At 53.8% G+C, this 14,304-nt stretch overlaps 1 protein-coding gene across 5 annotated transcripts; it reads right to left on the reverse strand.

Moving 5' to 3' along the window:
• Positions 1-509: 509 nt before the first annotated feature.
• PRRG3 (proline rich and Gla domain 3) lies at positions 510-11,147 on the reverse strand. Of its 5 annotated transcripts, none has more exons than XM_070290584.1 (4): positions 11,125-11,147; positions 7,613-7,650; positions 6,413-6,573; positions 510-6,065 (listed from the first exon to the last, which is right to left on the reverse strand). In XM_070290584.1, exons 2-4 carry the CDS (start codon positions 7,617-7,619, stop codon positions 5,538-5,540), a joined length of 696 nt encoding a protein of 231 aa, XP_070146685.1. In that variant the 5' UTR covers positions 7,620-7,650; positions 11,125-11,147; the 3' UTR covers positions 510-5,537. The 5 variants fall into 5 exon arrangements, with proteins under 5 accessions (XP_070146685.1, XP_070146684.1, XP_070146682.1 ...); XM_070290583.1 differs by lacking the exon at positions 11,125-11,147 and adding an exon at positions 10,718-11,040; XM_070290581.1 differs by lacking the exon at positions 11,125-11,147 and adding an exon at positions 10,592-10,926.
• Positions 11,148-14,304: the final 3,157 nt, after the last annotated feature.

The raw sequence follows: 14,304 nt of genomic DNA on the forward strand, positions 1-14,304 counted from the left end.
GCTGGCAGTGTTCCACGCTAAGACCACGCTTCCTCCAAGGGGAGGCTAAACTGTCATTGCCCACTGAATAGTCTCAGACTCCTGCCACCTTCAGAATTCAGGACGCTGAGCCAGGGCAAAAGCTGAGGATTACATCCCACCTATATAGAGCTCCAAAAAATTTCTCCCTCCTGTCCCTCCTCCAGCTCTGAAACCAAGCAGAACATCTTTTCTAGTAAAGGCCATTTTGATGAGTAACCAGGGATCAGGCAACAGGGAAGCTGTTAACATGATTTGTGGCAGACCTTACTAACCTCCTCCCAAGGGTATGGGTCGGCAGATCATCTTACACATACAGGACCAGCTCTAGGACCCAGGACCTCTCTGCTTCCTGCTTCTAAACTGGTTTAGGCTGTTTCCTTATCTACAGTCTGACTCTTGGAAAAACAAGTTTGGCCCACAACCTTCCATAATCCAAGGAAGTAAGAGTCAGCAGCGATCCAAGAGGGTAAGGAGAGAACACAAGTAAATGCCATTTGCTCTTTATTATTATTTATTACTTTCTGGTACATAAAGAGACGAAACTTAACAGCTAAACTCAAAAATTACAGAGAGAGAGAAAGCAGAAGTACAATTGTTTGTTACCCCAGGCTCCAGTGAAATCCTGACATATGAGTGAATGTACAGATTTGCCAGCCAACATGGGTCAACGCACAAATTACGAGCACAGTTTAAAGTGATACCAAAATGAATCCATTTCATAGTAATCACGTCTAGAAGCTCGGTTGCACATATCAGGGTTTCCACTGTCACAGAGTCACAATCACAGAGTGAAAGAACAGGTGTGTTCAAGCCTGGGAAAGTGGCATCCATACGGGGAGACATATGGGGAGGCGTAAAAAGCTGTGGGACTTGTCCCCATCTTGAATATCTGTGTTAATGCTCGGGCTGGGGGTGGGCTGGGGGCAGGCACTGGGTGCCAGTCACATAGCTCAGGACAGTGGGACAACTGTTGAGGCACTGAGCCTGAGGGGGTGGGCTGCGCTGTTTGGACCTCTTTGTCAGGGAAATTCTTGCTCAGATGAGCCACACCACCCACAGCCTGCGAAAGGGAAAGCTTGCTATGTTTGAATATGTGGGGGAGAATGATGGGAGTGGCCGGACTGAGCGAAATATCTGCTTTACAGACTATTTATCATGATGCACAGTTATATCACTTTAAATTGCAATTTAGTTCACAAACTATTTTATTCACAGAGCAAATAAAGGAGGAGAATGAAACGCTGCCATACCCAGCACGCACACAGTAGAGACAGAACAGAGGTCATCGTGTACACGAAGAGCCTGACATACGAGAACTGCTGAAGGCACAGTGAAGGGATCCATCATATCGTAAGCCTTTTAATGGGAAAAGGAACTCGTTTTAAACTAGATCCCTCTTACACATATGAACCTGAAAACTGACTCAAGGGAAGAATATTGGGAATATTTCTGCAGAGGAAGAATCGCAGATACCATGCATTATCTAGAGTTTGGCAAAAAAAAAAAAAAAAGTGATTTTTTTTTTCCTACATTTTGAACTAGTGGGCTTTGAATTAATGGGCTTTTACCACAGTTGCAGGCAGTTTGATTACAGTACTTTTAAATTATCTAATTATACTGATTAGTACGACTAGAGTTCAGTGGGGAGGATGTGCTTGTTTCTGAATTGGTGCAATCCTGAGATGGAGCTGCGTTCCTCGTCATGCTGAAAAGCAGCCTAGACAGCAGCTTGGCTACCCAGCTCTCCATCTTGGCCTTGAAAGTGAGGGCACACACATGACACATAGCACACACATGCACACTCCTAGAAAGACAGAGCATAGGTGAATAAGATAAATTCTCTTAGTAATCTCTCTCTGTCTCTCTCTTGGACAAAGGAACAATCTAGAGGCAGTGTTGTTCTTAGTTCTTGTGTGATGCCATTTGATTGTGAAAAGATCAACCCCCAGCCAGAGAGGAACCATCTGGCTCCATCCAACTCCTTAGCAGAAAGATGCTTTTGTATCCCAGATCGGTCATCTTCAGGCTAGCCAAAAGACACAGTCCAACAGATTGGGCAGGTTCCTATTTTCCGAAGCACCCAAAGGAATTCACACTAATGGCAGTGGGATTCGCAAGTTGAAGAAGAGGCCCCTGGCCTCTGGGTAAGACGGCACAGTGTCGCGTGTCCGTCAGCCAGGGCACAAGGCAGCTGTCCTGGGGCTGCACACACTTCTGCTTGTGCTTTCATTTGGAAAAACCCCAGGTGATGGGGAGTAGCAGGGGAGGGACAAGATAGTGATGCTTGCTTCAAAAAGTCTTAAAAAGATTTTGGTTGAAAACACATGAAAGTCACATTGCATGGAATTTGTTAAAGCCTTTTTGTTTTAAAATGAAAAATATCTAAATAACCAGCCTGCCATACCCCCAAATCAACAGTCACACATCTTTCCGCCAAAAAGAAAAAGAAAAACCAAAAAGGCCCAAGAGTGCTGATTTCCTTCCATTGTTGACACCCACAGAACAGGAGCCGAGGTTGGGGGCACTGCTCCAAAAGAGTGTGTGAGTCGAGGGTCCCACAGGAGGGAGGCCCACAGGATAGAGCTGCTTCATCCTCTTCCAAAAGCTTTAGTGAAGGAGGGCAGAAGGTGGCAACTCTGGAGGGCTCACTCCAGCAGCTCATCTCAGCTTTCTTGACTCAGGGTCTTGTCCTCAGACTGCCTAGCCCTGGGAGGTGACATTCCTCCGCTCAGACCGGAACCCTCCTGGTACAAATATAGCCACACGCCGGCTATTGTTTCAGATAAGCATGTGAGAGAAGGCAACAACGCGCACATGTGTATACACACACACACACCCAAAGCCCAAAAGCAACAAAAATGTGGCTATCGCAGATTGAACATTGTATCAAATCGATATCCATACAGAGTTGAAAAAGATATGTACAGGGCGTTCTTAAAGCCAAATGTGCACCGCAAGGGAGTTATGACCATGGTGTACTGTACAGCCTTTTTGTCTAAGATAAACTGTGAGAAACGTCCCAGGGACCACAGAACCCCATGTGGAAGAATGCTGTGAAGGCCCGGAACCGGAGAGCTTGGTACCCGCAGGACGCAGGCTGGTCTCCGCCCTGGGCCAGGCTCCCGGGCATCCTTCCGCCTCCCACCTCAAACTGGCTGCAAACAGTGAACAGCTCAGAAGGAAAGGGCTTGACAGGGGCCAATGGGAGCAGGCACTCCCCAGCGTCCTCCCTCTGGCTCCGGTCTGCGGGGCCCACTCCTGGCTCTCTGCCCAGTGGGGAGGAGACACAGAGGGCTAAGTGTCTTCTCCCATGCTCCTGGCTGACACACAGGCATGGTCCCCGAGAAAAGACGGGGATGGCAGGGACAGGCCCTGGAGCCTCAGGCTGCCCCGGGTCCTCCAACATGGCTGAAGAGGATGGATCCCAAATTCCCTCATGGACAGTGTACACCCAAAATGCCTTTGGGAGGAAGGGCAGGATGCTGGAGGCCCAGAAGGAGGAAAAGTGGGAGGAAGGAAAGGTGGGATGCCACCTGGTCAGCACCTCTGACATCAGGGAACTCTCGGGGTGGGGTGGGTGGGGAGAGAGAGGGGAGGAACAGTCCAACTGGCAGGAGACTGACTCCCCAGGTTGAGGCTTGACTTCACAGTCCTACGAAGACCTCTGCTAAAACGGGTGCCTCATGATCTACATATTTCTAGAAGAATCTTCCTAAGGGCAAACTGCACTGGGCTTCCTGGTGTCTCAAGCACTGCACAGGTATTAGCTCAATCACCCTCCAGCGGGCCTGTGAGGTAGGGGAAGGATGGAAAACTGGGCCACAGGGTTGAGTTGGCCAAGCTGGTGGCCTCGCTGGGGTAAGAACACAAGCCTCCGTGCTTGAAGCATGTTTCTGGGTGAGTGAGGACCGGAGGGGCCTCCAGAAGTTATCTGTGGCCTCTAGGCAGGGCCACATTCAAAGAATGAGGCACAAGGCCTGCCTTGGAGAGCTGTTTAGACAGAGAGAAGCATATCTTCTCAGTGGGTTTTAAACTGCTGTGGTTGCCAATAGACCCTGGCTGTGCACTCTTTTGGGCCCCACAAAAATTTGCTACATTTTTTAAAGCACCACAGAGGAAAAATGGTTTGGTGCTGAGGCCAGGAGGATGAAGATGGAGGGGTGGGGAGGCAGTGTTGACAGTGTCTTTTGCGTGGTCACCGACACTTAAAGGGAGGGTCACCTCTGCCCCACTACTGCCCAAAGCCTCACTGAAATGGAGAGGTGGACAGTTCCTGGGCCACAGAAAGGGGTTGTTAAAAACGGACCAGCACCTGGCAATGAGAGAGCATATCTCAGACAGGCCCTCAAACCCAGGTCACGGGCTTCCCCATTTCTACAACAAAGAAATTTCTAAAAAGGGACACTTTCTGATCTTCTCCCCAGGTGGGCACCATCATTAAGAAGAAATCAGCTGTCTGAAATTCAAGTTCATCTCAACACACTTACTCACAAAAAAGGGCAGTTGCCTAAAAGTTTAAGGCCAGAGAGCACAATGCTGAGGAAACCGAGTTCATGGGTTTAATCATCCTATGGGCCAACCTCACAAGGAGAAAACTTCAGCCTTCTACCCCAGCCTGTGGCCCAACCATTCAAAGGCCATGGGCTCCACAGGCAGGGTTAGCGTTATCTGTTTTCCCAAGGCCATGATATGGCTCAGGCCAATGGGTACTGGCTTTTAGCACAGCTGAAAGAGAACCTAGAGAGCCAAGGTCTGAGGGAGGCTAAGCACAGTAGGACTAGAACTCCCCTCCAGATGGCCACGTCCCCAATGTGGAGGGGGTAGCTTGGCCAGCCAACTCCTGGCCCTCATCCTTCACAGAGCCTGTCCTCCTCTCAGGTGGCTCCAGACATTCATTTGAACCTGGTTGGGAGTGTGGGGTGGGTATGGGGGGTGTCACCCATCTGTGTGACTGATCTCCCTTGAACCCCTATCAGTGGCCCAGGTGGTATCATTTTGTTGTATTGTGTTCATTATGTTATTACTGTTGTTTTTGTTCTGTCCTTCTCCTTGTCCAATGTGAGTGAGGACAGAGAGCACAGGGCTAGTGAGGGAAAAGGGCACTGAGGCCTGGCTTCTCTCCCTCAACTCTGTGGTGAGGCTTTGGACAACAGGTTTCCGGCCAGCTGCGGGATCCCAGAGCTTGAGCCTGGGGCCACAGTCAACTGCATGGGGTGATTCCTTTGGCGTAAGAGAAGCCAGTCCCTGACAGGAGGGCCGGATGGCAGGGGTGTAAGGGCTTCTGGAAGAGCTGGGCTCTCTTGCCTGTGGCTCTCACCAGGGGGTTTTCATGCATGCATGATCCCTACCTACCTCCACCTGTCTCTGACAACTGACTTCCTACAGATCCACGGTGAGGAAATTATTTGGCAACGAGGAGGCTAAGGCTGTTTTGTGGTGGCACAGTCTTTAAAAAGTTAAAAGGAAACAGGAGGCCCCTGAACGAGGCGTTCACATGGGACCGGACACGCGTCCCTCTACTTGTCTGAGCCAGGGTTGGCCGCCACAATCTCCTCATACTTCGGCGGTGGGTCACTGTAAGACACACTTGCCTCCTCGCTGCTGCTCTCCTGGGGAGCGGTCACCTCCTCATAGGACGGGGGAGGGGTGGCACTGGACAGTCTGGAGAGAGACAGCTCGGGAAGGTAGAGGGTGCTCTCAAGCCGGACGGTGGTTCTGCCTCCCCGACTGGGCCCCAGCACCACCTGTGGGTGGCTCCCTGTCTCCCGATGCCCAGAGGCCTCCCCCTGGCTGTGCACCGTGCCCCGGTACACCATGACCCGAGGGAGGCTGTGCCCCGCGCGACTGGCTAGGTACCGGTTCTGAGCATATGAAGGGTGATGACGGGTGGCTTTCTGCAGCTGGCACCTCCAGATTATGAACAAGGCGATGACGATCAGCAACGCCACCCCCAGAAGGGGCACCACCACATACATGGCATCTGAGCTCTGTGCGGGGTCTCGAACTGAGTAGACCGCATTCGGGTACCCCTTCCAGAACTCCATCTGCAAAAGAAGGAAAAAGGGCAGCTGACACTCACACGTAAGCACTTCTGACTTCGGCAGGTCAGGATCAAGTTCCGCAGGGTCTGCGCCTGCCCCCACCCTGACTGGCCTCTGAGAGCCACTGACAAGGCTGTGGAATGCCCTGAGGGCCAAGGACAACATGGCCATGAGTCTGGCAGATGGGGCTCTAAGGACAGGTGAGCTGTTCTTATAGGGCCCCGTGGCCCTGCCATGGACTCGGATGGCTTCCCTTCATTGCTTCTCATCCATCTGAGATCCCAGGGTGGGCGTGGCTTATTCCCGAGGCTAGCTGTCCTCCCAGCACCCAGCCCCAGGGCAGTACGTGCCGTTTTCTCCTTGTCCTCGAAAACCTCCTTGACCTCCTCATAGCTGCAGACCTCTTCCATGCACTCCCGCTCGATGGTGCCCTGGCGCAGCTCCTCCAGGAACTCATTGGCACGAGGGAAGCGTTTCAGGACCGAATGGGCATTCTTGGCCTCCAGAAACACTGAGGAGAAAGTTGCACTGAGGCCTGGAGGGTGGAGGGGCCCAGAGGCACCTGCTGACCAGACTCAGCCTGGGCACAGAGGCTCAAGGATGGAGGGAAGCAAGGCAGAGATAGCAGGCAGGACACCCTCCTGGACATGTACAACAGATGGGAGGGCTGACTTTCTCTGACACCATGCTGTATCTGCCGACAAGACTCTGGAGGACAATGGGGCCCTCATAAGAGGGAAGTGTGTGTTGCATGAGAACCTTGCACATGCCACATCTTGAATGTTATAGTCACCAGTGAATATGTCCCCAGTGTCTTCTGCCTCACCTCCAAAAGAGAAAATCAGAGCCTTTATCATAAGGATGCATTTCCCTGTGAGGCTGATGTTGGCATCCCCCACCTGAATGGCCACCTGGGCTGCCGGATGGCCTGGTATCAAGAGTCCTGCCCTTGACGGTCTAGTACAAAACCTGCTGCAGGAGATTGGGAGACTAGACACATGTAAATCTGAGAGGACCTCTGGGAAGAGGGATAGCAGGCTCGAGATGGAGAATCTAGGCCTTTGGAAACTGGGCACAGATGGCCTCCAGCCAAAATGTCACGGAGTGGGAGACATATCCTCTTATTTCCAAGGGGAACCCTCAGTTCCAGCTGAGCTGACTGGCACACCCAGAAGCCTGAGCTGAGACTTTGAAGATGAAAGAAGAGGTGACATCTGCTCCTAGTGTGCCCCTAGAGTTGGGGTTTCTTAGTCCTCATGCCAAGCAGGCCCTCTTGGTCCCAGGTAGGCATCCCTCTCAAAACCCCCATGGCCTGCCATGCTAGCTTCTCTCCAAGTAGCCTGGGTAGGCACACCTTTCTAGGGGAGTCTGTGCTCCAGAAGGGAGCTGAAGAGTTGAGAGTGGAAAGATGAGACCCAGACAATTGGACAGGAGCCGGGAACACCCTCAGTATGAAGAAAGCTGAAAAGGCCTTGAAAGGTAGGCTAGCACTTTTCCATAAGACCTAGGCACAGCCCTTCCCCACTTGGCCAGGGCCCAGACAAACTCACCTGCCATGGCTCTCCGTCAGATCCAGTGTGTCACTCACCTGGCAAAGGAGGAAAGCAGAGTCATGGTGAAATCCCAAACCCCCAAACCTACAGGGCACCCTCTCAGCCCTGGGATGTGACCCCGCCCACACTGGCCTGGTCAAAGGTCACAGCAGCCCCTCATGGCACACATCACCCTCTGTGCAGCCACTCCCAGCCCTGACACTCTCATCCTTGTCCAAGCTCTCCTGTAGAGCTCCCCGAGGCGCAGCAGAGCCCACAGCAAACCTTCCAGCTATTTCCCCCAAGAACACAGTCTGAGAGTCTAGGCCTAAGGCTTGACCTTTTCTCTTTTTTAAAAAAAAAAAAAGAAAAACTCCTACAGTCTGAGGTTCTGCTTTCCTCACTCGACTCGATGAACATGTGCACTTCTGACTTGGAAAACAACCCAGAGAAAAGAGGGGCACTTAGGGAAGGTCCAGCAGGTCCAACAGTGACAGTGACAGGACCTGTTTGGGGAACTAAGCTTCCTCACAATGGCAAGTCACACATACCTCTAATGACAAGCACGGTCCCTGAAACCAGGCAATGCGTGTTTAAGAAGTGGGCACTGGTAACGCTTCCCACAGCCACAACAACCATCTCCAAAGTCACAGCCCAAGTCCAGAGGACCTGCTGTGTTCCTCTTCACCAGACAGGCTGGCAAGGATCTCCTGAAACAGAGTCATCTCTCCTCTCTGTGCATTAAACAAAACAGCAGCAGAGGACCTAGACATGGATGGACGTGTTCAAAACTGAGCCACTGGCTAGATGAGACTGTTCCTTCTAATCGGAGCTATCAGCCAAAAGCTCAGGAATTATCCAGCCAGTATGTAAACCATGACGGCAGCACACTGCCCCCACCCACAACATACACTCCCACTCACACACATATTTCAGAGCACTGGCCAAGGTGTCCACATCTGGGAGCAATCACCCCATGGTTCCCCTCCCCAAGCAGAAGCTCTGGTTTTATGACTAACTGGATGTTAGACACAACGGTGTCACCCACGGGGCTACCCTTTTTGCCTAGGCTGTCAAGAAGTTCAGTGTTAACATTAACCATAAAGCACAGGATCCCTGGAAGCCTAGCTATTAAACACATATGCTTTCTCCCCTGTGACATGGTATCCACTTTTCTCCTTATGTTTTCAATCTTATGTATATTTAAAATATATCCTCTAATCCTTTTGGCAAACAGGTAGAATGTGAATCATAAATGAAATGAAAACTGAAGGAAAAAAGCAAAGCTAACATCCATCTATGGAAACACCACGTTGAAGGAGCCTTTCTCTTGTGCACCCCACAACAATCCCACCCAAAACTCTTAACATGGCAATTTTTCCATAGACAGGCCTGCCATGGTGAGAAAAGTTGACCCTTGCTGTTTAGAAGAGAGAAGATGGAATATTATCTCAAAATCTTGCTTCCATTCTGGATCTTTGAGGTTCCCCTAAGGCCAGTGCCAGTCATGTGTCTAGGGTGTGGGTGTGGCGTGCCTAACAGCAAGGTTTTTGATTGAAGAAAAATGGAGCTGTTGTGTCAGGGGAATTGAAAAGAATGAGTAAAGGCTTACTAATAAGTGACGACAGAAAAATACATGTCTCATTGCTTATCAATGAGAACTGCAGTATTGTTTTTTACATTTTTCTTCTGTGCAGAAATTATGTAATAGCTTCTAGATAGCTATGCCTCGTCCCAAACACACCTGACCGTGGAGAACGCACACCCACAGGTATCACAGGCCGACTAGGTTAGCCTGACACATGTATAAGTCATTAGTTCATTTTTAAGCTTCAGACAAGCCAGTAACTCTCCCAAACAGCTCCCGGGCATGGCCCACTCCATTAACAATTCCGTGACCGCCGCCTGCCTTCACTGCTGCTGCCTGAGGCCTCCTCCCCCTCCTTCCCCAAAATTTAGCGCCTGCTTCTTCCCTATAAATACACCATCAATAGGCCGTTACTATGGCAACAGTGAGGAAGCGCGAGGGCTCCACGACAGAGAATGCTGCGGCAGTCACGCACGTATATGTCCCTCCTGCCCCTGGTGGATACTCTAAGGCTGACTGTAGGCCAGAGGAATTTTTAACCCACTCCCCACAGGAACTCAGCTGAATCCTGAAGGCCTGGAAAGGAAGGAAGGCTGGGACCCGCCACCACAAAGACCTTCCTTAACCCCTCCCCGACCGCAGCTGCCCCATCCCAGCACTCTGGGACGTCGGCTCTAAAGGCCCTCGCAGGGGGACCGGCAGCCACAGGAGCACCCAGTGTCCCAAAGGTGGCCTCAAAAACGCTTCTCCAAATCCCAGCCCTCTTCATTGCCCTCACTCAGAACTGATCACCAGGAAAGCCTTCTGTGATCCCCAAATCTCATGACTCATCAACCCACCCGGTGACACGGAACTCTCAAATGACCCTCCAACTCAAACTCTGGGCCCTCCTCGTTCCCTTTCCACTCATGCCAGCCCTGAAGGTTCCTGTCCTCGCCCACCATCGCCCGCCACCAGTGCCTGCCACCAGCGCGCTGCCCAAGAACTCCTGCCTCTGGCCCAGCAGCTGGGTCGGCTGCAGAATCCCTGGCGCCGTGGCCCGGCCAGGCCTTCAGATCCTCCCCCGACAGTGCCCAGCGCCCGGCTCAGGGGTCCTGGACACGGAACCGTGCCCTCGGGGCCGGGGCGCCCAACCCCAGCGGCCTCACCGTTCTCCGGGCCCAGGAGGCGGCCGCCCTGTTTGTGCACGCAGCCCGCCACCTCGCTGCGGCGCCTCTTCCAGCAGGGCCCCTGTCCCCGCCCACCTGCTCCCCGTCGGCCAAGCCCCCCGGCCCGGCCCCGCCGTCTCCTCCCACCCTCCCTCCCCGCCCCGCTACCCCCGGGAGCCCCGGGGCTCAGCCCGGCCCGGGCCGAAGTGCGCCTGGAGCTCCCCGCCCCTCACAGCCGGATTCCCAGGCCCTACCCATTACCTCTGTACCCCCCTGGCCCTGCTCTCCACTGGGGGCTCCGCTGCTGCCCGCCCCCCCCCAATCCCTGCCGCGCCAGGTCTGGCCTCGCGCCCCGCGCCTGGCGCGCCACCCTCGAGCGCCACGAACCCCGCGCCCCGAGCGCCAGGCCGCGATCGTCGCGCTGCACCGCGCGCGGGGCTGCCAGGCCGAGGAGAGGAGAAGGGGTGGGGGGCGACGCGAGCGGGCTGAGGGGGTAGGGCGGGCGGGCGAGCTGGGCCGGAGGGGCGGCGGCGCGCACTGAGCACCGCGCGCCCGCGCCCCACTCCGCCGGCGCCGCCCCTGCCCCCGCCCGTGCCGCCAAGGGGCGGGGCCTGGTCGGCGGGCCCGGGGTGCCCCCGCGACCCTCAGCCGGAGGAGCCTGCCCCGGCGCTATCCCCGGGCTCTGGCCTTCGAAAGCCCCGCGCCGCCTCAGACTCGGGCGGCCGCACCCAAAGGCGGCGCGCCAGGTGGCACCACGCAGCCCAACCCCCTAACAGTCCCCCGTCCCTGCTCACCTGTCATTCCGGCCGCCCGCCCCGACTGCCCGAGGAGCCAAGAGGGGCGCAAGCCGGCCGCCCCGACCTGCCTCGGCCAGGTGCCAGCCGGCCTGCAGAAGAAGGGCCGGGTCGAGGCCACGTTCCGCTGCCCATGACTGAGTGACCTTGGCTTCTTCACTTACCCCTACCCCTCACCCCTGCCCCAGAACGGCAGCCTTCTTTCTGGTCAAATCTGGGAAATGAGAAGAATCCCGCCGCCCTCTCGGGGGCTGCTACGAAATAAAGGAAGAGATGGGCTTGGGGACTCTTGGGGCACAGAAATGGGCGAGGATGGAATCTTCTGGGTCTGTCAGGGGAGCGCCGGGTGGGGGTGGGGGGCCCTGTGGGAGGTTCAGTAGGACCGACTGGACGCTGGTGGCAGAGGGTTGACACAAGTGCGGGGAGAACCCAGGAGAGGTGGGCGGCTGACAGATGGCAGGCCAGTTCTGGGGCCCAGGTTGCCAAAGCCTCCCAGGAGAGGCCCATCAGGCATGCTGGATTCTGGGGGGCTCTCTTTGTTCTCTGCACCTCTGGAGCCCAGCCCCACCAGGGAGTTGATGCATCCCCCTAATTTGGTGTTTGGGGGGCATAATGAGCCTGGAAAACGTCCCCTGGAACTACCCTCGCCCCCCATTCCAGGCTGAGAAATACCTACCAGCCCTGGCAGGAAAGCTTCCACCACCCAGCTGTTTCCGGTTCAGCCCCGGGGGCGGGGAATGGCAGAAAGCAGCCTTGGTCAGGGCCTCGGTCCCCTCTTCCTCCCCTTCCCCCACCCCAGTGGTGCTTTCCTCTCCAACCCTGCCTCCTGTTTGCAGAGTCCTCTCCTGGCTGGCTTGCTCTTCCGAGGCTGCAGGAGCCTTCTTTGCTCAGCACAGACCATCTGAACCCTCCCCAAGGAAGACAGCAAGGCCGGCTCCCTGGCCTGTTGAGTGGGCTTCCGCGGAAAAAATCAAGTTCACCTAGGATTGCGAATGGAGCTCCTTCAGGGCCCAGAGGGCTATGTATTTCAAGGCACCCTGAGTTCGAGACCCTGGGCCCTAGTTCTTGGGGAAATGGTCTGGGGCTCTTCAGGACCGCACTTCCTGGGTCCCCTAGTCCTTCACTGTGTCCTCCATCCTGATCTTCACAGATGACTTCACAAGCTTTCAGGATGAGGTGAAGGTCCATGGCTTTCACCGTCTTCCAGAAGCCCCAGCTACGCCTCTGGATGCAGCAAAGCCAGTCTACTTCTAGTTCCCCCTCTACCCAGAATTCCTTTCCTCCCACCATCAGCCTCTGTGCACTTATATTCATTCTTCCCAAGGAGCTCAGATGACATCTCTACTCTTGAGGTCTTAGGGATTCTCCACCCCGGCCCTGTGTTGATTGTTCCATTCCCAGCTCTCTGTCTGCAGAGACTATAAATGTGGGGCCTTCTGTGGGTGCCAAGGGCAAGAGGGAGTAACAGCAGGGCGTCTGCAGCATGCTGCCTGCGTCATCTCTTGGCAGTACCACAGATCAGTTCTCAGCAAGTGACTTAACCTGTCTGCATCTCAGTTTCCTCATCTGTCAAACGAGACTGATGATAATGGTACCTGCCTCAAATGGTGGTTGTGTTAGTTGCTCGGTCATGTCCAACTCTGCGAGCCCATGGACTACTCCAGGCAAGAATACTGGAGTGGGTTGCCATGCCCTTCTCCAGGGAATCTTCCTGACCCAGGAATCAAACCCAGGTCTCCCGCATTGTGGGCAGATTATTTACCATTTGAGCTACCTGGGGAGCCTTCCAATTTTGGGGAAGAGGGCAAATTGGGATAATCCCATCAAGTGTGCCTGTTGTATGAGTCTGACACATGCTAGCTTTTGCCCACATCCAGCTGTGCTGTGTTCCTTGGTTGCTCACTGGCATTGCACACTTGCCTCTTCTATCTTGAGGCCAGGGACCTTGTCTGTTCATGTGTCCCTAGCATCCAACAGAGAGGCACATCCACAGCAGGCTCAGTAGATTCTTGCAGAGAGGCAGGAGAGGCTAGGGTGCAGTGAGAAGCTGGAGTGGGAGTCAGCCTTCAACCTACCACCAAGATATTGCCCCAAGAGCACCAGCAGCCCCAGCCCCTGCATCCTCCTTGTGGGAGCCTGTGTCCTGGCTTCTTCCAGATTTTGTCTCCCTCAGAATGCTTTCCATCACCCCTCAGGATGGTTCCAGGCTCTCCCAAGGACTGGCTGGGGAGGGCTGCAATCTTCCCTCTGGCCCCATTTGTAAATCGTGGTCTGAACAGCCCTTTCTGCACCAGGATGGCAAGGTCTGGGATACTGGTTTCTCTGCCTTGGCCAGGCACTGGGCAGCTAGATGCACTTCGTGGGGTTTTCTTTTTCCAATCAAATCACAATTCATTTATAACCTCTCCCAGGCTACTTGTACAGTTCAGATCTTCATTGCCTGAATTCTAGACCTGCTCTGGTCTTCTTGTGTATGTTCACTTCTCCTCCATCTCCATCAAATTCAATGAGCAGCCTCCCTTAGTACGTTGGTGATCTCGACAAACACACCTTGGCACACATGAAAATTACATGTGTAGGGTACATCATGGGATGACCCAGCTTCAAAAAATGTGTGTGGTATAGTTGCTAATAAGACACAAAGATGGCAAAAGGTAGATCATATAAAAATGCTCAATACAACACAAGAGGCTAGATCTTCCACCCCAACCTGATCTGAACCTCTAAACTGTCTCCATTTCTGATCCAGAGCCCATCTGGCAGGACCAGGTCCATGGCTATTGGACCAATGGAGTTGGACAGGGTTCAATGTCTAGAAGGGTTCCCTGTGTTTGGTTCAAGGCTCTGCTGTCACCATTTAAAATTATTAATACTTTTTGAGTAAGAGATCTGAATTTTTCACTGGGCCCATCAAAGAATATGGATGACCCTGCCCATCAAGGACATTCCCAATATCCCCAGGATCCCATCCCAAGGTCTCAACCACCCAACCAGTCTTTGACTCCTTCCCTCCTCCCTTCTGCCCACATTGGCCAGTCTCTCCTTTCTTCACCCCTCAACTGCATTGACTCCATCATCTTCCTCGCCATGGCCTCTCCCTTTTGCTGAGAGAAGTACTCTCTTCCAGTCTCATTCAACCCTGGCACATCACTCTACCCCATTGTCATCCAGCCCAGAATT

Source organism: Ovis canadensis, chromosome X (genome assembly GCF_042477335.2).
Source record: "Ovis canadensis isolate MfBH-ARS-UI-01 breed Bighorn chromosome X, ARS-UI_OviCan_v2, whole genome shotgun sequence".
Classification (NCBI taxonomy): domain Eukaryota; kingdom Metazoa; phylum Chordata; class Mammalia; order Artiodactyla; family Bovidae; genus Ovis; species Ovis canadensis.